General features: G+C 50.5%; 1 protein-coding gene across 1 annotated transcript in view; it reads right to left on the reverse strand.

Annotated features, from left to right (window-relative positions):
- SNX29 (sorting nexin 29) overlaps positions 1-26,500 on the reverse strand; it is a 549,073-nt gene that overhangs the window by 50,601 nt on the left and 471,972 nt on the right. The window contains exon 21 of the mRNA XM_089896147.1: positions 7,681-7,820. Within this exon, the coding sequence (XP_089752273.1) occupies positions 7,681-7,820 (140 nt within the window). The remainder of the gene's footprint in view (positions 1-7,680; positions 7,821-26,500) is intronic.

Genomic DNA, 26,500 nt, shown 5'->3' on the forward strand with positions numbered 1-26,500 from the left:
TCCTAGTGAATGAAAACAGGAATGAGGGAAAGAAATGCTGCCATGGAATGATAACATGACCCACACACCTGCTGACCCTGAGGGCTGGGGCGCTGTCTTAGTCATATGTGTAATAATACCCCCACCAACCTCCCCACTACCCCAGGGGCCTCCATGGAGTAGCTGCTCAGGAGACATTTGTTGACTTGAATACAGGGCCGTCTGTATGGAATAACTTGGTGCATCTCTATATCTGCCTGGTCTGTCAGGACCCCGGGTGTGTCATAACTCTCTTCTCTCACTCCCGACAACCAGTCCTCAAATATGTCCAGGGTCCAATCGCCCTGGCCAAGCCACCACCCTCCTCCTGCTGGGCCCTACAAAAGCCTCCCCGCCCGGCCCCCCCTGATTCCATCCTCTACCCCACATCCAGAGTGAGGTTTTAAAAACACAAACCAGGTTATGCCACATTTCTGCTCCAAACCCTTCAGTTTGGAGTAAATCCCAAAGTCATTGTTACAGCCTCCGAGGCCCTATGTGATACAGCCCTGGTGACGTTTCCAGCCTCATTCCCCTGTTCTCTCTGTTCTGGCCAAACTGGCCTTACCTGACACACCAAGCTTGCTCCTGCTTCAGGGCCTTTGCACTTACTGTTCCCTCTATCTGAACACCCTTCCCCCAGAAATTCACAAGGTCTTCCCTCAGAGACATCTTTCCTGACCATTTGGTGGAAACACTGCCCATGCGACTGTGACTCTCTAAGGCCTCTAACTATGCATTATTTTTCTTCAAAGACCTTCTTGTTTAGCAGTGTATTATATGTTTATTTTCCATTTCCCCGACTCCATAAAGGTGGTTTATCCTCTTTTTTCTGTTTTGTTCTCTGTTACATCCCCAGTGCTTGTTGAGTCCTTAGTAGGTGCTCAATAAACACTGACTGGATGAAAAAGGTGTTTGCTGAACACAAGCCCCTTTGACAGAGGCTTTCCATGTATCCGCTCAGCAGCGTTTCTGCCCTGGAGACGTTCCAGGCTCGCCCACTTTTTCTGGGACTTGTAAAAGCTGCACGATCGTCCTCTTCTCCCTCCTCTTTGTAGAGCTGATCTCTCCCCACTTCACCACCAAACAGAAAAGAAATAGCAGGAGTAGAACATAATTACTGTGACCAGTGGGATGCATAGGGGGTAGGGAGGCCATCTCAGTATGAGAGAAGAGTAGCTGTCACCCTGGTCATTTTCAGAAAGGGTGATTCATTCTGATCTCTGTGGGTGGGAGCCCTGAGGGCGTGGAAGACCAGTACCCTGGGGACCGCAGTTTCTCTGCATCCCTTAACACGGCCCCTGAAATAGCCAGGCTGGCAGATGGAGGTGATTAAGTGTCATTTTACATATCATCTCTCCAGGCGACAAGGTGGCAGGCCTCCCTGGGGAGGGGCCTCCAGGTAACGAGCTTCTGAGGAGTGGGCATCCTCCTGCAGGGGAGGCCTGGCCTCTAGTGGGGAGCACTGCCATCTAGGCCCGGCTGAGCTCTTGGGCTCCCAGAAAAGCCAGAGCCTAGCTGTCGCACCCAGTTTCCCTGGGGCAGGCCCTGAGTCACTCCATCTAGATGAGAGATCCCCACAGGGGAAGGAGGAAGGGAAAGACTGACTTTCAGAATAATTCATGTTATAAGTCAGCATTTCATGAGCACCTACTATGTGCCCTGTATCTCAGGGAAGCACAGCGGACTCTTGCCCTGGCCTGCCACTTACTCTCACAAGGACCTTAGGCAACCCACTTAAATTTCCTGGCACTCCAGTTTTTCACCTGTAGACACGGATGGATGGATGGATGGATAGATAGATGGATGGATGGATGGATGGATGGATGGATGGATGGATGGATGGATGGATGAAGAGACAGATGGAGAAATGTCTGTAGGGTTTTTGTGGGGCTTCTCTCCTGGTCTTTCTCACGAGTCTCGTTATCAATGGCCACTGACACGGAGAAGCTGCTGTGTCCCGCTCTCACACAGAATCCTCACCTAACCTCCCAGCAGAACAGTGATGTCAAATACTTATCTTCCCATTTTACACATAAGGGAACTAAGACCCAGAAAGGCTGGATCCTTGCCCGAGATCACCCTCCTCCTTCGTGGCAGAGGTAGTGTGGAACAGCGCTGACTCCCAAATCCCCACGCATTCCATTTGGACACCAGGGGTCTCAGGCTCATTTGCCTTCGAGGGCCAGGAAGCTGAGGTACGTCAGCGAAGCAGGTCCAGGGGCGACATGAGAGGGAGCGGCGGGTGAGGCGCCAGCTGGGGCACACTCCTCCCATCAACAGTCACTCACATTGGTGTTTTATTTTAAAACACAGCCCACACCTAACCAGTCTGCCAGTCTGGCCACACAACTGAGATTTTCTGAACAGGATCTGCACCCCTTTCTGGCTGCCGTAGACCATTTTGGAACCTGAAGGTGTGGATCAGCCACAAAAGCAACGTGAGTCTAGGGTCCTAGGAAGGAACCACGTGACTCCTGTGATCGCCCCTGGCAAAGCAGCGTGTCCGCCGGGGTCCACGTGACCCTGGTGTTACCCAGGCCGAAGCGTCTCAACCCCACGCCAAAGCCCCACTCGCTGGGAGAACATGGCAGCTCCTATTTCAGCAAAAATATATTTAACAGCTTTGAGAGTAAATATGGCAGCAGATGGGGGTGGGGAGTGGGGAAAACATCGACTGTGTTTTCTGCTGAGAATCCGGTGGAGAATTTGTGCTGTGACCCACGTGACTCTGGCTTCCACCCCCGGAACTTTTCCTCTCCCCTCACGGAACGGCAGAACACGGTGCATTTCCCAAGGATGAGTGACTCTGCAGAAATCCGTTTTAATAACGTGCTAAATGACAGCACCACAAATCACTTAAGTCTTCACCGATCTGCAGTCCAGTTCCGCAGAGTGAATTCTTGGAATCCTGGTCTCCCTTCGATAATGCACCTTCAAAGGAGCACCTGACATTTCCCTAAGTAACTGCTTACATCTGCCATGTGTCACATCTTGGGGTTCTCGCCTTTCCCTCCAACACGCCAGGAGGATGAAAACAACACAGGGCCCCCAAAGGAAGAGGGCGTTAGGGGGTGTTGTCTGCTCACTAGTTTGGAGGCAGGTTCTGGTCCCCACGTGGGCCAGACATACACAGGGTTCAAAATGGGAAAGAAATGGCCCACTTCCTACTGTCCTACTTTCTAATTCAGACTGCTGCTGGCATTAGCAAGGAAGGCAATGGGCGGCAGAGAGATCTGGAGAAAAAAATTGAACCTGCTGATTCTTCAACTCTCAGATTTGTGCAGATGGCAGAATCCTTGGAAGTCATGCTGCCCCTTGCAGAACACAGTGAGATACTGACACAGTAAAAAGGAAAGACGAAATGGAAAAGTGTGTGTAAAAGCAGGTGCCATGGAACACTGGATTCCAGGCTGCATGAGCCTGAAGGTTTTAAGGGTTTTGGTGAAGAAAAACGAGCAAATTCTACCCACTAGGTTTAATCCCCTGTACACCTTCCGTCTCCCGCCCCATATGGGAAAGGCACCGCCTTGAGTGACGGTCAGCAGTGGATGAGCTTGTGGAACACACTTTGGAGCACAGGGTGTGAGCAGTACATCATGGGTGCCTCACAGTCAAAGCCTATATTGCTGAGCAGCAGGTAAGAGCCAGCACCACAAACTCAAGTGTCTCCGGGGGCCAGGCAGGTAATGCGAGTGACTATGGGAGAGAAACAGCCAAACGCTAAGAGCGAATGGCAGGGAAGGCTCGGCTCAGTGTGCAGGAGGCAGCAGAGTGGCGGGGACTGTAGCCAAGTGTGGTCCAGCGGGAATGCAGGTGGGTATGTGTCTGCTCTGGCTGCCATAACAAAATACCACGGACCGGGTGGCTTCAGCAGCAGACAGTTATTTCTCACAGTTCTGGAGGCTGGGAAGCCCATGACCAAGGTGCCAGCAGATTCAGTTCTGGGTGAAGGCTCTCCTCTTGGCTTGCAGATGGCTGCTTTTTCACTGTGACCTCATGTGGCAGAGGGGAGAACTCTGGTGTCTCTTCCTCTCCTTCTAAGGACACTAATCCCATCATGGGGACCCGCCCTTATAAGCTCATCTAACCCTGATCACCTCCCAAAGGCCCCATCTCCAAATGCCACCACATTGGGGATTAGGACTTCAACATATAAATTTGGGGGGGCACATTCAGTCCATAATAGGGTGTGACCAATTCTGAGTTTTCCAGAGAAGCCTGATATATGATGTTTTAAAAATATGATACCTTCTAATTTTTTGATGTTGGCAACACTTTAATTAAGAAAAAGTAATAACATGGGCCTAGAGATTACCCTACAAAGTGAAGTAAGTCAGAGAGCAAAAGACAAATATCATGATATCACTTGCATGCAGAATCTTAAAAAATGATACAAATGAACTTATTTACAAAACAGAAACAGACTCACAGACACAGAAAACAAACTTACGGTTACCAAAGGGGAAAGGTGAAGTGGGGGATAAGTTAGGAGTCCATGATTAACAGACACACACTACTATATATAAAATAGATATTAAAAAAAGAAAAACAACAACAACAAATAACAAAACCCCACCGGAAGAGTCAAATAAAAGAGGTGGGAGGGTCGGGCTCCATCCACAGGCTGCGGGTTTGTCACCCATGTCCTCAAGCCACGGGCTCTGGCACCAAACAGCCCGGGCCCCCTATGTGCTGGTAGGTAACCATGGGGTCACAAGGTAACCTCTCTGGCCTCATTTTCCTTGTCAGTATTAGGTGGAACCTTATGAGATTGCCCTTTCATTGGCAACTTTGTAAGGCTCCATGTAATAAAATGAAGATATGGTGTCCACCTAATTAACAGGCTCTCAGGAAGACTGGATGAGGTGAAACCTACAGCCAGAGCTTATAGTAAATGCTCAATAAGCGAGGGGAGGAAGCCAGGCAAGGCCATCCTTAGTCAACAAGTCCACTCATGTTCAGTAGCTGAATGGGATCCTTAGGGCCCTGAATCAGCATTTGAAAGACCTGAGGAAATCTGTCAAGATTATAATAATCACACTTTGGGGAGTTTATTTCCTTAGTTGAGAGAGATGTTTTTTTAAGTAGGAATCTCTCAGGGTGAGATTCTGAGCTGAGACACCAGACCTGCTGTTTTCTGGGGCTGCACAGAAAGGAAGTTATCACGTGGAGGTTCACCAGCATGGACAAACTGGGCTGCAGCTCACCTTCCATCACCCCCAAATGAAACAATCTGCAAGCTCCAACCTGTAATCCCATCTCACTCAAAAAAGACAAAGGAGGAGAGGGCAGCTAACTGTGGAACTGCAAGGAAAGCCGAAGGGCAAGCTGTTTAACTTCAACTGGGGTCGAGACCAATGTTGAGTCCAGAGTCTCGTGTCAATATTGTGTCCCTTGCCACAATCTCCTACCAAAATGCTTTGTGCTTTTTAAAGCCCATGAAATTGAACCTCACATTCTCTCTGCTAATTAGGCACAACGCTTTCTCTCTCAGCTGTCATCAATGACAACCAGAGTGGCTGGGACTGCACAACACGCCGAGACGCTTGAGTTAAAGTGCAATTGTCACAATTCGGCAGGCTGATGTTTGGTGCGCTCTCCACCAGAGCTGCCTGGACCACCTGCCCTGGCAGTAGGGGCACCAGCTATCCCGTACGAGGCAGCCTCTTCTTCTCACACGTGAGGTGGGCAACCTTTCTTAGCACTGGGGTCTCAGGACTACCTCTCAGATTCAATTTTCATCAGGAAATTTGGCCAAAACACACCTGACCCAGTGAGAGGTTGATTTCCAACACTCATCACAGGCCAGGGGGCTGCCTTTAAAAGATGAAGGGGACCTCCTCTCATGAACTATAGTGGCATTTTCAAAACAGCAAGATCAAGGCCCTAGCATCACAAATAACTGAGTAAAAGAAAAATTCAGCTTTCCATATGGTATATTCTGTTTGGGGGGGGAGAAAGGCATCTTTTTATCACAGATAGCACAGTACAATTATACCTTCTCATAAAGGTCCTGAAACAATTAGAAAGACATAAGCAAGTGGCTTGGCTGCCATTTCAAAGCCCTAAGCAGGTAAGAGGGGCAGCCCTGCCGATGTCTGTCTGGTTGGAAGTTCAACTTGGAAATTCTGGAAAGTGTGATGCCAAAGGCACACTGTTCCCCCCACAGACAGACGCAGAAATAAGCCCCGGCTTGAGTCACAGCATCACCGTTAGGACAAAACAGATCCCCAAACCCTCAGCACACCATTTAAAAGAGCTCTGGGGAAAGGAAACTCTTGCTTCGTCCCAGCAAATCAGTGTTTTTCAAGTGACAAGTCCCAACCCACTTTCAGAGGCCCACAGGTTAGCGATATGGATTCTTATATCGATCATTTCCACTATGATGGTAACGTTTTAGAAATAATATACAGTTGACCCTTGGACAACATGGGTATGAGTTACACAGGTCCACTTACACACAGATATTTTTCAATAAATAAATTGGAAAAATTTTTGGAGATTTGCAACAACTTGAAAAAAACTCGCAGATAAACTGCATAGCTTAGAAATACTGAAAAAATTAAGCAAAAGCTAGGTATGTCACGAATGCATAAAATACAATGTAGAGATACAAATAACATACAAACTATATGTTAAGTGACTACTTATGTCATTGGTAAGGTCAGCAGTAGGCTATAAGTATTTAAGTTTTGAGGGAGTCAAAAGTTATACACAGATTTTCAACTACAGGGGGGGTTGGCACCTCTAACCCCTGTATTGCTCAAGGGTCGAGTGTAATTATATTCTTTGGCATCTGAAGACTTTATAAAAACTAAGGATGCTTCATCATTTGGGTTCCCTGAATCCAAGGGTATAAATGTTGCAGTGTGATGAGAGACTTATGAGAACAGAGGGAACTGATCAGTGATAACGTAGTGACACCAGTGAGGCCCACCTGCCCCCAAGGTGAGGCCCAAACACATGTTTCCCAGCGACGTGACCCAAGGAAAGTCATGGCGGGGGAGGTGTGGTCAGCACGCGGACCACCGGCGCGGTACACGGCACGTGGCGAGCTCAGGAGAAGCTGCTGCACGCCGTCGTGAGCAAAGATTTGGTTTCAGAAAAAGTAGCATTCGCTCTGTTAACTGCTGATTCTGAATTGCAATGATTTTGTAAGTGCTTAACATGTAAACTTCTTTAATTTTCTTTTTTACTTTTATAAGACATATAAGAAAAAGGAATTTATACCTAGTTTTAAGTTGGTTCATTACTTAGGTAATATTAACATGAAAGTAATCTAAGTCGGCACCAGTGGGAGTCTGCGAGAAGTTTCCTTGGGTTCACTGCCCACATGCTGAAGAAAGCCTGACAGAGACCACTTTAGCTCTGGAACACCTGTGAGCTGTAAGCTTTCCTTTGATCAAAATGTACCAAAGTATAAAACCACAGAGTCCTGCGTTTTTCGCGAGCCTCAAATCAACAATGCTCACTTGTGGGCTCATTCTCTCGTGAGCCCTTTAAACTCCCAGATGCCTTGACCCAAGTCTCCACATCAGCACCTCGCAGGCTCTGGGGCACAGCCAGGTCGTGGCGCGTCCAGGACGCAGACACATGCAACCGCCGGAGAGAGAAGGAAGGAGGTGTGGGGCGGAGCACGTGAACGCGGCCGGTACTCACATAAAGAAGGGCATCAGCTGGACCAGGGTCTCTTTCTGGGGGCTGGCGGCAAACTCGGGGACCACCTGGATGACTTTGTTCATGACGCTGCGCAGGTAGTTCTGGAGCTGCTTCCTGCGTTCCTCCACAAACTTGGCGTCCTGGGAAGATGGACAGACAGGTGTGCTCAGCTATGCTTTCCTCACCCACCCGGAGACGGACGACCCGGAGAACACATAACCATCAATCATCACCACCCAGAGCGAGTGCAAGTGGTGCCTCAGGCTTTACACGTGTGATCACGTTTAATAATGGGAGATGCTCGCGATAGTATTATTGTTAAGTGGGGGAAGGCAGGTCCACGAAACTTCCTACAGTGTGTTCCCAGGAATGAATGAAATCTCAGCACCTGCAACGTGCCGAGTATGGTGCTGGGACCCGGGACAGACCATAAACACGCAGGGTCACTGCTGTGGCCCTGGTGGAGGTCACGGGGCCAGTGGGGGAGACACCAATAAATCCAGTGACCACACAGGTCAGCATATAACTATTCATCATACTCAACGCCGCCCTCCAGAAAGGATGCTTAATTTTGCCTTCATGGGAATTTTCTGAAATACGAATCAGTTGCCACTATTTAAGAAAGATTTCATTAATAAACAAATTCCATTTTCTCTGAAAAACTAGGAGAGGTAGCAGCGCAGTCCCACCCCCAGGGCTACTCCGGGCCGGGGCTGCTCGGTGCGCCCCGAGGCAGGCACAGGGCCCCAGATCCGCGCTCAGGACCCTCCTGGCTCACACTGCCACCCACCCCTGTGTCTGCCTGGCCTTCGTAGGCAGGGCCAGCTCCTAGGCGTGTGCTCTGGTCAGTCCCTCAGGGTCAGAGCTCGACCTGTGTGGTGATCTGCCGTCCTCATGTTGAAACTCAATAATTTTGGCACGAGGGACCTCACATCTGCCTGCTGCCCTGGGACCCACAGAGCCTGGAGCCTGTCCTGCTCATGTGCAGCTACACTGGGGGCCTGGCTTAGAACCAGGAAACCAGGACCGGTGTGGGGCAGGAAAGGCTTTCTCTGAGGAAGTGATGCTCCTTCCAGACTGAAGGCTGAGTGGGGTGAATAGGGGAGAGCAGAGCGAGGGCGGCAGAAGGAACAGGGTCACTCAGCTTCACAGGGACACGAGAAGCCTCACATGACACACGAGGAAACTGTGGCCCAGAGCGGGGCCGGGCCGCTCGCCCACGAGGCCCCAGAGACGGAGCAGTACAATCATCCCCCCTCTCCACCTCCCGCCAGCCTGGGGCTCGGGAACAGTGTGCAGAATGAGCCCATGTGCTCAGAGACATCCGAGGACATGCCCTCCCCACAAGGCCCTGCCAAGGGCCGGAGCACAGCAGGGAGATTCCCTCTTAAGTGTTGTCAGATTTAGCAAATAAAAAGCCAGGATGCCCCGTGAAATCTGAATTTCAGATAAACAATGAATTTTTCACTATTCATGACTCCATATTCAGTAATTCATGACTCAATAATTTTTCAGGGTTCAAGTATGGCCTATACAATAAAACCTTTCCATGTAATATTTGGGATACACTTATACTAAGAAATTATCCATTGTTTATCTGAAATTCAGATTTCACTGGGTATCCTGTCTTTCATCTGGCAATCCTCCTCTGAGTGCCGGGGGGGGGGGGGGGAAGGAACACAGAGCAGCTGCTGATCCCTGGGGGCCACTTCGAGGTCACATCAAGGTCCTCTCACCCGAAACCACCCCCTGATGCACTGCCTCAGCCAGACGTTTCTCCAGAGGGGGACAGCGCTCAAACACTGCTGCTGGCCGCTCCAACTTGACCGCCGGCGCAGTCCCCGTCTGGGGCTGAAATCTCCTGCAGCTTGGCTGGAGGGGCGCTGAGTGCGGGGAGTGAAGGCACCAGGTTAGGAGAGCCGTGGGTCTGCAGCTGGAGCTCAGCCACTCCGGCTCCGCTCACCCATCTGATACCAGAGTCCACTCCACGGTCTCCAAGTTTCCACCCATTGTTGAGCAATTAGACGCTCCTCCTTGGGAAGGTGGTCAATATGCTAGGTTAGTGCCCAAAGGAGCTAATCAGGCCTGGTTTTCAATCTGCACAAGATACCCTCAAGGATGGCTTGAGAGGCTTTGCTGCAGGAAGGCAAGAAAGGGGAATCATCCCTGGAAGAACTCGTGGAGATTTCTCCTTTTTCGGGGGGAGGATGCTCAAAACTCTCTAAGCACCAAGGGAAGGTTGGGGATGGCTCCCTGTGCTGCTTGTGGGGCTGGGCTGGGCTATGGGGTCCTAGGAAGGTGAGGATCCCCCAAAGTGAAGGTCAGAGGATCCTACCCAGGAGTCGAATCTGCCCATTTTCACCTGGGCCTCTTCTCGCCCAGGTCCCAGGGCCAACAGGGACTTGGCAGAAAGGTTATCACCCTGGAGGAATCACAAATCCTACTGATTCCTCAAGCTAGGCAGTCCCTGGAAACCCCAGCCAGCTCCTGAGAAAACCCAACATGGCAGTAATCTGAGTTTGACAGCCGAGCAATTTCTACCTGAGCTGTTCAGAACAAGTGATGGTATTTGTGGAGTCTTTATTCACGTTCTGCGCTCAGCACTTTCCTAGCACTGCATCTTTACAGCACAGCGGAGGCTCAGGGAGGGTAAGAAACTTGCCCCAGGGCTCAAGACCTGCAGGCGGCTGAGCAGGGTCCCAGGTCATCAATGGGTGAGCAGTGAGAGCTGCCCTCAATCCAGAAGACACTCTCCAATTTACATAAGAAAAATCTACAGGTCCTCTAAACTGCAGGTGTCTCCCAGCCAAGATGCAGTTCACAGAGCTTGCACCTGCCCGTCAGCTGTAGCAGAAGGAAGCGAGTCACTGAGGGGATGGGGGTGCTGACGGCCAGCCTCTGCCTGGATGTCCTGCCTTTGGGGCTCAATATGATCCTGGAGGTATGAACACCTCGAGTGGCCGCACACAACTTGGCAGGACGCAGTGGGGCCGGGAAGATCTCAGAACAACTCAAGGAAGCCTATTATTCTTTCCCATTACTGTCATTTCATTTTTTACTATGAAAATTTCAAATTAGGGCAAAAAGCAGAGCAAATGGTATAATGAACCCCCATGACCCTTTATCTAATAAAGTCTTAACCCTTTTCCACATTACATCATTTTTACCTTTTTGCGAAGGTGTTTTAAAGTAAATTATAGTCATCATGACATTTTACCCCTCAACACTTCAAGGTGTATTTCTAAAATACTAAGAACATTTTCCGATTGAACCACAATACCATGATCACCTCTAACAAAATGAACGATAATTTGTTGGTGTTACCTCATACCTAGTCGGTGTTTGAACGTTTGAATTTTCAAATGTGCCTACTGCTTCTGGGATTTCTTAAAAAGGGGCGGACTCCACCCCAGGATGAAGCTGGCAATTCTCCAGCAGGTTGAACGCAGCCTCGTTCAGATCAGATTCCCCCTCGGGGATCAGGTGGGTTCTGACCAGAAGGTGAAGATGGTGGTGCCTTTTTCACCACAAGTTGCTAACAGCTTGAATGGCCTAAAAACATTAAAAACCAATGTGTATCTGCCTCAGATCCAGGTTTCTGGCCTCCCTTGAGAAATGGCCCTCATTACTGGAAGCACAGGGCTACCATCCCACCCAGCCTCCTCCCCTCAGTTCCGTCCCCGGCCTGGCCTCTGTGGGACCCCGAATTTGTACCACCTGGATTGCCTGAGGCCCTACAGAGCCATCCAAGAGCCACCCTGTGAGACGGTCACGTTCCAGGTGACCACGTTCCAGGTGACGTTCCCTCAGGCAGAAGAACGGCCTGCACCGCCATTGGCCAGCTCTGCTGTCTGGCAGCTAAACCACGCAGAGCTGGGGTTTCTCACCTGTAAACTGGGGATTAGGATGGTGCCTACGTCATTCATGGCCGCCGAGGCTAAGCGCCCGGTAGCCAGCATCGCCTGCCAGGCTCTGCGACAGAAGCTGATGATTCTGGACGTTCAGCCAGGAAGCTTTCCTCAGAGAGTTTCTATGTGTACGACGGGGTGGAGCCAGGCAGGCAGACAGACAGTGGGGAGCCAGGCAGGGGCAAGTGCTGGGACGTCGCCATCCATGTGTGATCAGGGAAGCGCGCTGGAGGTTTGCACGAGGAACGGAGAGAGCATTTCACTCAGGGGAGGCCTCCTGAAGGTGCTGCTCCAGCAGCTCTTGGAGGACAGACACCTGTCAGGGGTCTAGGTGGGTGCCCTCAGTGGGGGAAGGGCATGCCAGGCGGAGGGAACAGCAAACGCAAAGGCCGAAGGCAGAAGGAGTGTAGCTTACGGGAGCAGCAGAAAGCAGGCCCACGTGGCTAGGCTTAGTGGTTCCCCAGAGCTGGAGCTGGAGCAGCAGCAGGATCACGCACAGCCTTGTGGACCAAGAAAGAAGCTGATGGGGGTGGGACCCAGGAGGTGCATTTGGAAAGACTGTTGGTGGGGAATGAGCCATAGCAGCCTGAGGCAGAGAGCTTTCACGACACTCCCCTGCTTGGAATTCTTTAGTGGCGTCCCATGAACTCTGCCCCCTCCCAACACGCACATCTAAACCCTTAGCGTGGCTCGCAGGAACCTTCTCCACGTGGCCCCAGAGTGCCCTGCCGACCACTTCCCTTCACGGCCGCCCCCCCCCCCCCCCAGCAACACGTCCCGCGTCCTGGAGATCACAGCAGCCCCATCAGCATTTGTTGCAGGAACTTAGAAATGTGGGAGGTGGACTGAGGAGCAGCAAGGCAGGCCGCCGGGGAGAGCAAGGCCAGAACAGAGACGACAAAGCCCCCTGACCCGGGAGGAGGATGGACAGAAGCAGCTGCAAGCGCGCCCTCTGGCTCCCAGCTCCCCGTGGGCAGGGAGTAAAGGGCAGACAACAGGTAATGAGTGAGCAAAGACAGGGAGCTGGTCCTGCAGGGACCCCGTCTGTCACCCAGGACCCCTGGGAGGACATGAGCATCCACATAGGGCCTGCCCCGCTGGGTAGGGGCCAGCACTTAAAGGGCCAAGGAACGTTTGTGAGTTTTTTGGTTGCGCTCCTAAGGCGGCAGCCAAAACGCAGCATTAGAAGCGATGGGCTGGACTGAAGCCCAGCTCGTGGAATCTGCCAGACGCCTCTGGTGGACGCTTAATGAGTTCTCGCTGCCCGTGGCCCTGCTGTCGTTTTGTGCGGCACTCCTATCATAATAGTATTGTCAGTTGTGGTTGAGGGCTAATAATAGAACTGGGAGTTTGTCCTCGCTTTAATAAAGAACATTCAGGGGCTTCCCTGGTGGCGCAGTGGTTGAGAGTCCGTCTGCCGATGCAGGGAACACGGGTTCGTGCCCTGGTCTGGGAGAATCGCACATGCCACGGAGCGGCTGGGCCCGTGAGCCGTGGCCGCTAAGCCTGCGCGTCCGGAGCCTGTGCTCCGCAACGGGAGAGGCCACAACAGTGAGAGGCCCGCGTACCGCAAAAAAAAAAATAAAAAAGAACATTCGGGACTATTTTCATGGGAGTGTTTTTTTTTCCCTCCAGAAAAGGTTAGTTTTATTTTGAGCTTCAACAAGATAAAGACGCCATCAAATGAATAAGAGCTATTTTAAAAATGATGGAATGTTGTGAACAAGATGACGAGCTACAGTTCCTGGAACTGATGCTCAGACCCCCTGCCCCCTGTGCTTTGTGACATTTTCTTTCCTGGGCCGTTCCTGACAACAGTGCTTTCTAGACCACATTCCGCCTCTTGAAGGGGACCTTCCCCACGATTCTGCACTTCCAGAGTTCCTTTTTATTTTCATCTAAGGATATCATGGTGTCTTTTGTTTTTTGCGGTACGCGGGCCTCTCAGTTGTGGCCTCTCCCGTTGCGGAGCACAGGCTGCGGACGCGCAGGCTCAGCGGCCATGGCTCACGGGCCCAGCTGCTCCGCGGCATGTGGGATCTTCCCGGACCGGGGCACGATCCCGTGTCCCCTGCATTGGCAGGCGGACTCTCAACCACTGCGCCACCAGGGAAGCCCTATCATGGTGTTTTATAAAATAAACGGAAGGTCCTGTCCATCAGGAACAGCAGGCAGCTCAGGGCCCTGTCGAGAAAGGCTGCTGCAGAACCAGCTGATCTCAGGGCACCTCAATGGCGCGAGAATTCCAGAACAATGACTAGCTTCCCAAGGAGCCCAGCATTAGTGAATGACTTCGAGTTCTAGTTTAGAGTCAACGACCCAGGTGGGACGTGCTGATGGGTTGGAATCCTGCATTCATTTATTCAATGCACTCATTCATGTGACAGATACTCCTCGGGGGCCCCCTGTGAGCCAGATGCTGTGAGTGAAGGAATAAATGCAACTCGGATCCTGCCTTCACAGAGCTTACAGTCAATGTAAGATAGACAGATCATTACAAAACAGCGCGATAAAGCCAGGAACACAGGATAAAAGTGCGCCCAAGGTCTGCTGGGGGGATGTGTGGGGAGCACACGGGCACGTGGGCCCTCCCCAGGGATCGTGTGATGTAATAGTTATCATAATAGCAGCAGCAGCAGCAGTGGGAGAAAGTGTTACTATTAACTTTTACCAAGCATTTTCTCTCCCAGGCACTGGGCTGATCACACTTATATGTTATTTTATTGAATTTTCAGAGGTCCACTGAGATAGGTACTTTTTAGTATTCCCATGTCAGAGAGAGAAGATGAGACTCAGAGCGGGTAAGGGCCAGTGCCCAGACACTAACGACTGAGGGGTGCAGACATGACTCGGCCCCAGTAAGCCTGTGCTCTGCTCTAAGACAGAGGGAGAGAACCGCCCGGAGATTCCAAAGACCACAGCCAGAAGGAACCATGTGACTGAGGATCGGAGCAGGCACCAAGAGAGGGGGAGCTGCGGGAGGGCAGGGGCAGACCTGGGAAGTCACTTTAGAGAATCTGGACTCTACCCTCAGAGCCACGGGTATTTTAGGCAAGAGAGTGACAATCAGCTTTTCCTTCCATGAGAATGGAAAGAAGATGCTTCAGTTTTAAAAAGCCCTCTTTTGTCCCGGTCACTCTATTCTGTCCCTGGAATGCTGAAATCTGCCCTTCCTCTTTCAAGTGTGGGTCGGCTGTGAGGTGTGGATGCAGCTCATCTGAACTGCAGGCCCAATCCTGTCATCCTGGGGCAAATGCTGCAACCCATGAACTCGGCTTTGTTACAAGGGTGATGCCTGGGTTCCCAACACTGACACCTGAAGGTTGTTTCTAGGGTGACCATCATGCACTTGTTAATGGGAACCTGAAAAGAGACAATGACTGCTGTTGCCACCCTAAACACTCTGGACGGAGACCTCTGAGAGCAATGAATGGCCGGGCATGAAGGACCCTCGTAGCAGCTTCCCAAACATCACTGAGCCCCTCTGATAAGCGTCTGATTGGGCGATTTTAGCAAAACTACACCAAGTATCTTCACTTGCTTAACTCAGAAATAATAAAATTGTGAACTTAAAAAAGGGAAGTCTCCTCCTAATCTTTAAGCTGAGAGTGGGCTCCAAGGGGTCAGGATGGAGGTCCTGATGTTCTCGTCTGGGTCAAACAGATGGGGAGCAGCCTGGCTGCTTTAAACAAGTTTTGTTTAACAAGTTTTTTTCCAAGTAATCAGCAGCTGGATGGCACCAGGTGTGAATGAGAGGGGAAGGAGGAGGGCATTCTTGGAGCGGTTTCGGGGAGGGGATGGCAGAGGAGGGGAAAGGAAGGCCCATGTGTCTCTAAGGCACCCTTGGTGAGCAATTCAGGCCCTAAACCTCAACAGATACCCACTAATTTAGAGGCCAGAGTCACTGCCCCTCATGCAGGGACAGGGAAGCAAAGTCCTGTTAATTGAATTACTTTACCCCCAGTGACTCAGCCGGGCCACCATTTACCAAGCAAGTAGCTTGGTAACGGGCTGGGATGGACAGAGAAAGACAGGAAACAGGCCTAGCCCTGGGGAGCGCAGCGTCTCCTGCTTGGAACATTTACTGAGTCCCGGAGATATTACACAGTTATCCATCCAAGCAAACATTTATTTGACACCTCTCCTGCCAGGCCCAGTTAGTTGGGATGAAAAAACACCCAGTTCTTGCCCTAAAGGCATGAATGGCATCTCACTCATTCATATGTTCCAGCATCTACCAGACACCAGAGTAGAGGAGGTTCCACTTGCCCATCCACGCCTGCCCCGGGCGCCCACCTCACGCCAGGGCCTGTGATGAGCAGGTGCGAGAGAAGGTGAGCAGGACAGATGCCCTCACGGAGGTCGCAATTGAGAGCCCCTTCCTTCTTCCAACAGTGACAGGCCAGGCCCTGTGCTGGGGGCCCTGAGATGAGATGACAAGTCCTGGTGTCAGCTCATGGGCCAGTGGTGGACAACAGGCCGGGAGGCCAGTGACAAAACTGTGGCAGACAGGAGGAGAGCTCCTGGGGCCGGGGGGGTGCTCCCTCTGAGCTGGGCTGCTGGGAATCAGCAGGCACTTCCGGCCTGGGTCTGGAGGGGTGGGTGGGATTTCAGCAGATGGTGACGGGAGGAAAGGCATCCAGACCGAGTGACTGAAGGGAGTGAGGAGAGCCTGGGCTCAGGGTGTGGGGTGAAATCTTCTCAGTGGGTGGGGGGCGGCGTACGGACTGAAACAGCCAGGCTTTGGAAAGAGGCAGGTGGTAAGTCATGAAGTCAGTGCAGAGGGTCTGGGAGAGAGACCAGGTGCACACGCTGGGGGTTCAGGAGGCCCGGAGATGAAGACTCAGGGCAGGAATAGAAAGGAGTTGACGATTTGATGCCTGCCATGTAACATGGATCCCTCTATGTGCTTTACATGAGTTTAGCTATTTACTCCTGTGGCCTCCAGTGAGGCTGGAATTATTATCCCCATTTCGCAGCTGGGAAAACTGAGGCTCAGAGATGTTACATGCCATCAAAGCCCAAAGCCAACAAGGAGAACGTGATGGGGCTGGGATTTGAGCTGAGGTGGTTCAACATCAGAGCCCTTGCTCCTATTCACCTGGTAACATTTTCAATAATATTTACTTAAAAGAGAAGATCAACATTTCTTAAAGGCAGTGACCTTTTTACAGCCAGGAGGCACATTTACAGCTGGGAGTGCGTATAACCCCCTAAACCACTGAGCACCCCAGGCAGGCTCATCCCTGCTGCACAGGGACGGGGTGGGGGAGGGAGGTGGTGACAGACAGTCGAAGAGGCTACTCACCCTCTGCGAGGCCATACAGAAAGGGGAAGGGCCAGAATTCCAACTGTGGACTTTCTGATCCAAACCCTACTCCTGTTTTTGCACTGAATTGTTAAATCGCCACCACCTATTTTGTGCGGAACACTGTGTGTGGGGAAGGCAAAGAAAGCCATGAACACCGCCCCCCCCCACCACTTTCTAACGGGTAACAGGAACTCCCAAGAAGCTAAACACATCCTCACAATAGATGCATAAAGAGCGACAGCAAGAACAACAACAGTAACGGCGGCGGCAGCAGCGGCTGACTTTTGAGCGCCTACTAAGTCCTTTGCACCTATCCAAAAATGACTTTCCAAGGTAGGTTCTACTATCACCCCCGTGTCATAGATGAGGAATCAGAGGTGCAGAGAAAGGAAGAGCCTTGCCCAAGCCCATGGATCTGGAAAATTAGGGAGCCAGGTCCTCTGGCTCCATCAATGGCATATGCTAATGCTCCCGTGGGAAGGGCAAGGGGCTACTGAAGACCTAACTGCCTCTACCTCCCCCATCATATCTGAAACAGGACTTTCCATACGACACACAGGAAGCTGTACGACCCTGTCGGCAGGCCCAAGGCTCTGATGGCCTCTGGGTGAGACGCTGCCTGTGACAGGAAGAGAAAGGGCAGACTCAAGGGGACACCACGGACCCAAAGTCCTCTCCACACTTGCTTCACGAAAAAGGCCAGGGGCTTAGTGCCACACCAAATCCAAGCTTGTGCTTCCGGTTGACCCAAGAGACCCTCCTCCTCTGCTCGAAAAGCCCCGAGTGAGGCTACGGACAAGCCCCATTGCTCACGATACCTTACTCTAAAATGGGGGAAACAGATCAGACCCTCAGGGCTGGGCAGCTCAAGGAGGGAAACACAATGTGTGACAGAGCTTCGAGACTATAAAACAGCACTTGCGTGATGTCAGTGAATTACGCTAAATGTCAGAAGATAGATCCTGACCCCCACCTGCAATGAAGGCATGCCCATTCCACACCTTGACTGCAAACACAGGAAAGAAAGCAAGTCTCTATTTCGGAAAAGGAACACGCCCCCATGCCCCCATCCCCACCTCCAGGGCTCAAGGTACATTGACATTCTCCGCCCATGTGCTTCTCAAAGTGACGATAATAATAATAGTAATACCCTTTATTGCAAGTTTACTATGTGCTGAGCACTATGTGGAGTGTTTACCTGAATTATTTCAATGTACCCCTGTTACAGCTCTGTGTAGTAGATACTAATATTCCCATTTTGCAGATGAAGAAACTGAGGCTCCAAGAAATAAGGTGACCCAGCTAGGGAGGAATAGAGCTGGGATTCAGAGCCATGTCTGTCTTGAGTTCAGCCCATAACCAGGATGCTGTCCTGGCTCTTAGGGTCAATGTGTTCACAACAGCAGGAGCCCTACAGCTTTGTTAAAAACAGGAATTAAAAAAACAAAGTAGTCCTTCAGTTCACATGGGGTGAACCAAATACCATGGCTCTAAAAACTCTCCTCTTAGCATAGAGCTACGTATTTGTGTCTGGATGAAGTCTCATCTTCCTACCATCAGAACCCCACCTTCTGTGGGAGGGGGGGTTACGGACAGAAGCTTCATAGCAGCCTCTGTTGCTCAAGATGGGCTGGATACGGTGGCCTGTCCGCCACAGGTGGGAGCCCATCTGCAATGTCTCTTCCACCCTCCGTGGTGCCTGGCACAGGCTGGGTCCCAGACAGGATACAACAAATGATCTCCTGGCAGGAGAGCAGCAGGCTCTGTCACAGCTAAAGCCTAGTTTTCTCTGTTATTGACTTTGCAGCCAAGGGAAACTACAGGCTGGACAGCTGAGTCGGGGACGGGCGAAAGGCTGGTTCATGCACGTACTGGGAAGAACTCAAGAGCGGAAAATAAAGTCCTTGCCCTCGTGCAAAAATGCCTCTTCCCAGAGTTGCGAGCTCCAGGGCCAGGAGGGGCCGGTGGCGACAGGGTCAGCTGGAAAGATGCAGCCACGACTTTAATCCCAGCAACTGCTGCTTCATGGGAAAGTGGGCCCACTGTTGCCAGGTCGCCTCGATTTTTCTGTGAAATCCCAGATTTTTAAATACTGAAAATTATAGAAGATTTAAAGACCAGGTGGATCAAACAAGAGTGCAGGCCACACAAAGCCACCAATTCCAGACGTCTGATCTAATTAGATGCTCCTTAACTTAGAACGCTTTCTACAAACTTACGGAAGCCAGGCCTAGGACCTGGGATTCTTTAGGAAAGCAGCATGGTATGTCCACAAGAATCACTCGGAGCCAGGCTCAGCCCCAGCGACTGTCTAGCTGGGTGACCCTGAGCAAGTCACTCCACCTCTCTGGACCTCAATTTCTCCACCTGTGCAACACACATGTTAAGAGTGCCTGTCCCAGAGGATTACTGTGTGATCAAATGAGATAATGTGTTCCCAGGACACAGTAGACACTCAACACACGTGATTTCCTTTTTAGAAGCAGGCACAATTCAGGTTCCTCTGCCTTTAAAACTACCATATTCTTTAGTCTGGCAGTATTTGGTCAAATTAAATATAGTACTCTACATGACCCACTGTAAATCAACAGTACTTCAATAAAATTTAAAAAAATGGTACACTACGCGGCCCAGCAATTCCAGCCTGCACATCTATCCCAGAGAAACTCTCACATGGACCGTAAGGTCACATACAAGGAGACTGGCTGCCGCGCTGGGTCTGAGTGGGGAGGAATCAGGAGCCACTTGGCGGCATCTCTGGGGTAAAAGGCAAGCAGACTGTGGTGGATACACTCCCCCAAACATACTGAACAGTTACGGAAGCAAAGCACAGGCATACACGGCCACACGAGCAGAGCGTAAACAGGATGCTGGGTGAAAACAGTGAAAGAATGAAGACTCTAGCACAATGCCATGTAAATCAATTAAGAACATGAATAATGCAACATATTCTAGAAGGAAACACACAAATTTATAGCTTGAGCCAAACACACTGGAGCAGCTACTTGTGGCAGCGAGAAGAGCAGGAGGCTGACGGGATAAGAGATGATGAACTTGAGGCTTAAGGTTTCAGAGTGAACAGTGAGATCCACGTATCAGGGGCTGGGTGATAGCATGAACTTGCTGTTTTGTACGTGAGGTCCAAAGAGGAAAATCAAAAAGGAGAGATGTGGTATTTTCCTGTCTGTACCTGTTTACTGCCAGGACCTCCCTCCATTGGACCCAAAGACCCCAGCGGGATCCTGGGTTCAGATGTGCCCTGCTCTGAAAATCTCCAAGTCCAACAATTCCAGAGGCTGAGACTGAGCTGTAAAAGCCCAACCAGAAATTCAGAGTGCTCGCATATATAAAATTTTATGTCCAGTCTTTCCTGCGGGCTCCATGGGGCCCCTCTCTCTCCTCCATGCAATTGTTTTGCCTGTGCTGGCTCCCGACCACACGGTGATCGCTGGGCAGACAGATGGCACCCACATAGCCACTTCCTCGTTATCGCCAAGAGAGTCCCCCCACAATGCCCGGGTCCCTTTCACAGCCTGTTGAAAGTGTGATGGTCATACAGGGTCTGGTTTAGAGAAGGTTTTAGCGGCAGCAGCAGCGGCATTACGTGGGGCCATTTCTGTCTTAAGTGTAGCCTCTACGATCAGTATAAATCCTTAACTACTGATGCCACAGGCTGATATGGCTGTTTGGGCAAAGAGAGGCATAAATGGAGCCAAAACGTTAATACCAGCTGGTGCGTGTCGAATGCCAGGACTTGAGTGGAGACGCTTATGAATATCATTGCTGACTCCAACTGCGTTTCATAGATGAGGCTCACAGAAGTTAAGTACTGTGGCCAGGACCACACAGCTGAGGAGCAGCAGTGCCAGGACAGGAACTGACTCGAGAGCCCATCTTCCTCAGCTCTGCTCAGCCATCACGCCCTCTGGGGAGGCCCTTCAGGTGGGACACGGCTGGGAGGGACAAGCAGGCTTCAAAGCCAAGGAAGAGAAGGCGGTGAGGCAGCTGTGTCCCTCCCGAGAGCAAGAGGACAGAGGCCAACACCCGCCAGCCACACCCACACTTCAGCGGCCAGGGGCACAAGCAGGGCCAGGGCCAAGGCCTGATGCGTGAGACACAAGAGCGACAGCAATGCTGGCGAAGAAGGCTCCCGCAGACCACTGCGACAGGGGAACGGGGGCCTGCAGAGCCACTCCCCGCTTTTTAAGGGAAGCGGCAAATCTGGACTGTGAGGTGAAATCTCTCGATTCTCAAATCAGTTGGCAGCTACTTCACAGGCTTGAATATGATGGTGCAGACGAAATAACATACGTCCACAGGCCATCAGAAGCAAGAGAATAAAATCATTAGGTCTTCAAAAACAGATCTCTGCAAACTCAGTCCCGCCAAGCTGTGCTACTGAGGCGGGGTGGGGATGGTTCCATGCTTCCAAGGGCCCAGCATCTTTCTACAGAAACAACCCAGACACCTGGGAAGGGGTGAGGCCCAGCCCACCCTCCAGAGCAGGGCTGGGACTATACACGACGGCCCGCTCCTCGGGACTTCTACCCTTGCTTGTACTCCTAGAGACTGAACACCCAGCACACCCACCTGGGGCTAGACATTCAGAATACAGAATCTTTCTTAACTCTCCAAACACATTTCTCAGGGAGGTGGTGGTCTCTCCATTTTACAGGTAAGGGCACTGAGACTCACAGAGATGAGTTAACTTGTCCATGGTCACGCTAGAATGGTCAGAGCTAGAATTTTAACCCAGGTCCAGACAACTTCCAGGCCCAGCGACTCTGCTGTTCCGCGCTGTTCCTTTGTTTACACAGGGGAAGTTTACAAAAAATCTATCCAGGGACTTCCCTGGTGGTGCAGTGGTTGAGACTTCACCTTCCAATGCAGGGGGCGCGGGTTCGATCCCTGGTCGGGGAGCTAAGATCCTACATGCCTCACGGCCAAAAAAACCAAAACATAAAACGGAAGCAGTATTGTCACAAATTCAATAAAGACTTTAAAAATGGTCCACATCAAAAAAAATCTAAAAAAAAAAATCCATCCATTTCCAAAACTTTTACTGAGCCTCTACTGTGTGCCTGGTGCCACGGTGGACGCTGGAGGTATGAGGAGGTAGAGGGCAGGGCCCTACTGCTCAGGCCATCCGAGTTGAACACAAACCTCAACTGTTTCATCTACTTATCTACTGGCATCAGTGCTTCTGACACCACACCAACAACCAATTCTCAAACTTTCTGGATACCAACTGGGTATCCAACGATTCGACTTAATTCTGACACTAACTACCTGAAATTAGCATCAGATCTCACAAGCTAAGGGCTCAGCCCCATGAGACTGACCTCACTTCGGAGGCCAAGTGCAAGCCTGAGCCACTGGGACATCTAACCAACTGGTTATAAATCAGGGGTTCCCACGACCCCCTTGTCAGGTTCGATAATTTGCTAGAATGGATCAGAGAACTCAGGAAAACAGCTTACATACTATTACTGGTTTATTATGAAGGATACAACTCAAGAACAGCCAAATGGATCAGATGCATAGGGCAAGGTATTGGGCGGGGGGGAAATGGGGCTTCCATGCCCTCTCTGGGTGTACCTCCCACCCAGCACCTCCATGTGTTCACCAACTCAGAAGCTCTCCAAACGTCAGAATTTAGGATTTTTATGGAGATTCCATTACACAGCAGTGACTGATTAAATGATTGGCCACTGGTGATAACTCAATCTCCAGCTCTTCTCCCTACCCAGAGGCTAAAGGTTCCAACCTTCTAATCACGTCGTCCTTCCGGGGACCAGACCTCATCCTGAAGCTATCTGGGGCTCCAGCCACTAGCCATTTCATTAGCATACAAAAAACCCACTCTTATCACTCCAGGATTTCTAAGGGTCTTAGAAGCTCTTGTGTCAGACCAAATATTGTGCCAAAAGATGCTCCTTTCACTTCACCCCTATCACCCAGGAGATTGCAAGGGTTTTATGAGCTCTCTGCCAGGAACCAGGGACAAACAGCAAATGTGTGTTTCTTATTATATCACAATATCATAAAGCCAAACGGATAAGATGAAGTTGGGAGGATAAAGGGATTATTTTAAAGTTTTACTTGGGAACTTGATTTACCCTGGACAAGGCCTCTGGAGTTTTCCTCTCCGAAGCAAAGTAAAAATAGAGTCAGAGTCAAATAAGGAGCCACATGTCAAGACATGTCCCAACTCGAGGTCTTAGCATCTTTAGCTGTAAAATGAGAGTGGGTGCTGTCATCATGCATTTATTCAACCAACACGACGTGCCAGGCACTGTGCCAGGGGCTGAGATCCAGTGGTGACTAAGACTACAGCATAGGAAGTTGGTGCTCACAAAAAAATCTATATGCTCTGTTCCATTTCTCAGTGACCTCTGCAGTGAGGCGGGGTCCCAGGACCAGTTCTGGCCAACGGGCGTTGAACAGAAGTGGTCCCTGCCGGTACTGGGAGGTGGCGGCTCAGGGCTGGTGTCTCTCCCACCTCTCTCTGCAGGGGGTGCTGCAGTGACCTGGGGGCCATTACTTTGCCCTCCTCCTCTTTCTCTTCAACGCTCCTTCAAAACATGCTCCGCCCTTCTCCCCTCCAGCCTCAGCTGACGTGCTGACGGCAGAAGAGCTGTTGCCAACCCCACTGCACAGATGGGGCCACTGAAGCACAGACCTGCCTGGCAGCCAAGATTTAACCCAGACTCCTAGACTCAGAGTCCCCGAGAATCAAAGGGCCTTCTGATCTCATGGAGTTCAGGGGTCTTCAAAGGAGGTTCCTGAAGGGTTCCTGGGAGTGTCTTGGGTGGCAGCTCCCCTGGTGTCTGCTTAGAGAATTGCAGATGGTGATGGCGGTGACAACGACAGCTGCCATGGACTGACAGCTCTGTGCCAGGCTCAAGGGTAAACAGTTTTCATATATTACCTTGTTTAATCCTCACATCCTGGGTGGTGGGCACTATTATTAGACCCGTTTGACAGATGGGGAAATGGAGGCACTGAGGTGAAGAACTTGTCCAAGGTCAAACATCCATTGAACAATGGGAACCAGAAGTCCAACCCTGGCCTGTCTACTTAATAAAGAGGCAAATGTATCTCAAACTGGGGGCCCATGACATTCCCGGTTTACTCGCTGCAGCATGGGGAGGTGCCTCCCCATGGGGTAGAGACTCCAGCTGGCTGACCCCCAAATGCATGCTCCTCCTCCAAGAGGGAGACTTGTTTCTGGAAAGCAGTGACCCAGACAGAGGCTCCGCTCCCCAGCCCCTTTTGCATCTACGTGAGGCCGAGGGACTAGCTCCTGCCAATCAAATGTAAGGAGAAGCAATGCTCCACTCTTGGGCCGAGGCACAAGTGGATGTGTCTTTTTCACACTCTCTCCTCCCTTCTCTACCCCTGGTGAAGTGTTCCAAGGCCCTAAGGGTCGGCAAAGTAGAGCTCATGGGCCAAATCGGGCCCGCTGCGTGTTTCTGTGGATAAAGTTTATTGGAACACAGTCCACCGGTTTGTTTCTGCACTGTCTGTAGCTGCTTTCATGCTACAACAACAGGACTGCGTAGTCAGGACTGCGTAGTGGCTGCTCAGACCATCGGGTCTACAAAGGCGGAAATACTTACTGCCAAAGCTCTTTACAGAAGAAGTTTGCTGAGCCCTGCCCCAGGGCATAATGAAGGCTCAGGATGGAAAGGCCTTGGGCCCAGGCACAAGCCACTTCTGACCACAAACGTGGGACAATAACGTCAACAAGGAACAAACTGAGAGTCTGGGGTTTAAATCTGCCACAGCAGCTGGCTCTGCCCCAACTAATACATGCGGAGAAAGGGATGAGGTAGAGGGCTCCTTGCTACCCTGGTCACTGAGGGTCCAGCCCTGGGACTATGGGGCCAGTGCACAAACATCAGCGACTCTGCGCAGTAGTAAAGATTCTCCTTCTCTGACTACACACAGCAGCCGACCCGTATTGAGGGCTAGCTCTGTGCCAGGCCCTGTGTTAGTGCTTCGAATTGGTGGTGAAGAACCTGAGATGGGGGGTCTGACCACCTGGGTTTGAAGCCCAGCTCTACTGCTCCCTAGATCTGTGGCCTTGGAAAAGTTACTTCCGTTTTATAATCTCTGAAAGAGGGATAAGAGTAGTAGTTGCAGTGCCTGGCACAAAGCAAGCACTCAGTCGGGGCTACCTGTTACCATCATTACTATCTTCTTTGTTGGACCATTTAATTTTCACAATAACCTATGGGTTCAGTATGATAATTATCCCCAGTGACTGATAAGCACAAAAGACATGGTCTTCACGCTCTAGTCAGAGAAATGAATGCAAAATTGAGTGATAATTAGAAGGAAGATAGTGTGTTGTGTTGACAAGCCCCAGGAAAGGGATCAAAGAATGAGCAGGTTTCAACTAGATTTGGTGGGTTGGTTGGGAGGGAGGTGTGGTTAGTATAAGTTTTCCAGGCAGGAGATCCCACCTCCCCAGCTAACTCTTTGTTACTATCCTCTTAAACTGGCCTTGTCTTAAGCCCTTGATGAAGCCTTGATGTCTTAGGTCTTTGCTGAACGTCAGATTCCAAAAACAATCCCTTCTGTACCCTAAGATGCTGGAGGTGTCAGTGATTTCCTTTCATCTCTTCTTTTCTGGGGTAATCTAGTGGACAATGGCCTTTGAAATCCTGGCTCCATTGCCTCTGTATCCCTTTAGATGCCTTCACTGAGGCTGTGATTGTAAGAATTTATAACAGCCAATTTTTCTTCTTTCTTTTTGCCTGCCCAGCAATCATCCCCTCCACGCCTCTGTTTAGAGGACTATAATAACCCTTCCAAAGATCTCCTGTTTCTCACTTTCAGTTCACGTAGTTGGGGAAGGGCTGCCCTCCCCACTCCAGCTGCAGAAGCAGGCACATGAGACAGGTCCAGCTACTGCAATATTCCCTCTGGCCACAGAGATTGGCTCAAGGATGAGCAGAGAAACGAAAGAAGTACAAAACTTGTATTCCAACAACTACAAAACATTGTTGAATGAAATCAAAGAAGACCTAAATAAATGAAAAACATCTCATGTTCATAAAAAGGAAGACGTAATATTATAAAGATGACAGTAGTCCTCACATTGATCTGCAGGTTCAACATAATCCCTTATCAAAATCCCAGGTGCCTTTTTTACAGAACTGACAAGCTTATCCTAAAATTCATATGGAAATTTAAGGGACCCAGAAGAGTCAAACTGTCTTGAAAAAAAGAACAAAGCTGGAGGACTCATTTCCCAATTCCAAAACTTACTACAAAAACTTCAGTAATCAAGACAGTGTGGTACTCCCGTGAGGACAGATATTTAGATCAATGGAAAAGAACTGAAAGTCCAGAAATAAGCTCTCACATTTAGAGTCAGCTGACTTTCCACAAGGATGACAAGACAACTTAATGGGGGAAAGAACTATCTTTTCAACAAATGGTGCTGGGACAACTGGATATCCACATGCAAAAGAAAGAAGTTAGACCTCTTCTTTACACCATACACAGGAATTACCTCCAAACAAATCACAAAATGAAATGAAAGCACTAAAACTGTAAAACTGTTAGAAGAAATCAGGAATAAATTTTT

This window comes from Delphinapterus leucas, chromosome 15 (assembly GCF_059928025.1).
Source record: "Delphinapterus leucas isolate spDelLeu-1000000601 "Yukka" chromosome 15, BTC_Dleu_Yukka2, whole genome shotgun sequence".
Taxonomy (NCBI): Eukaryota; Metazoa; Chordata; class Mammalia; order Artiodactyla; family Monodontidae; genus Delphinapterus; species Delphinapterus leucas.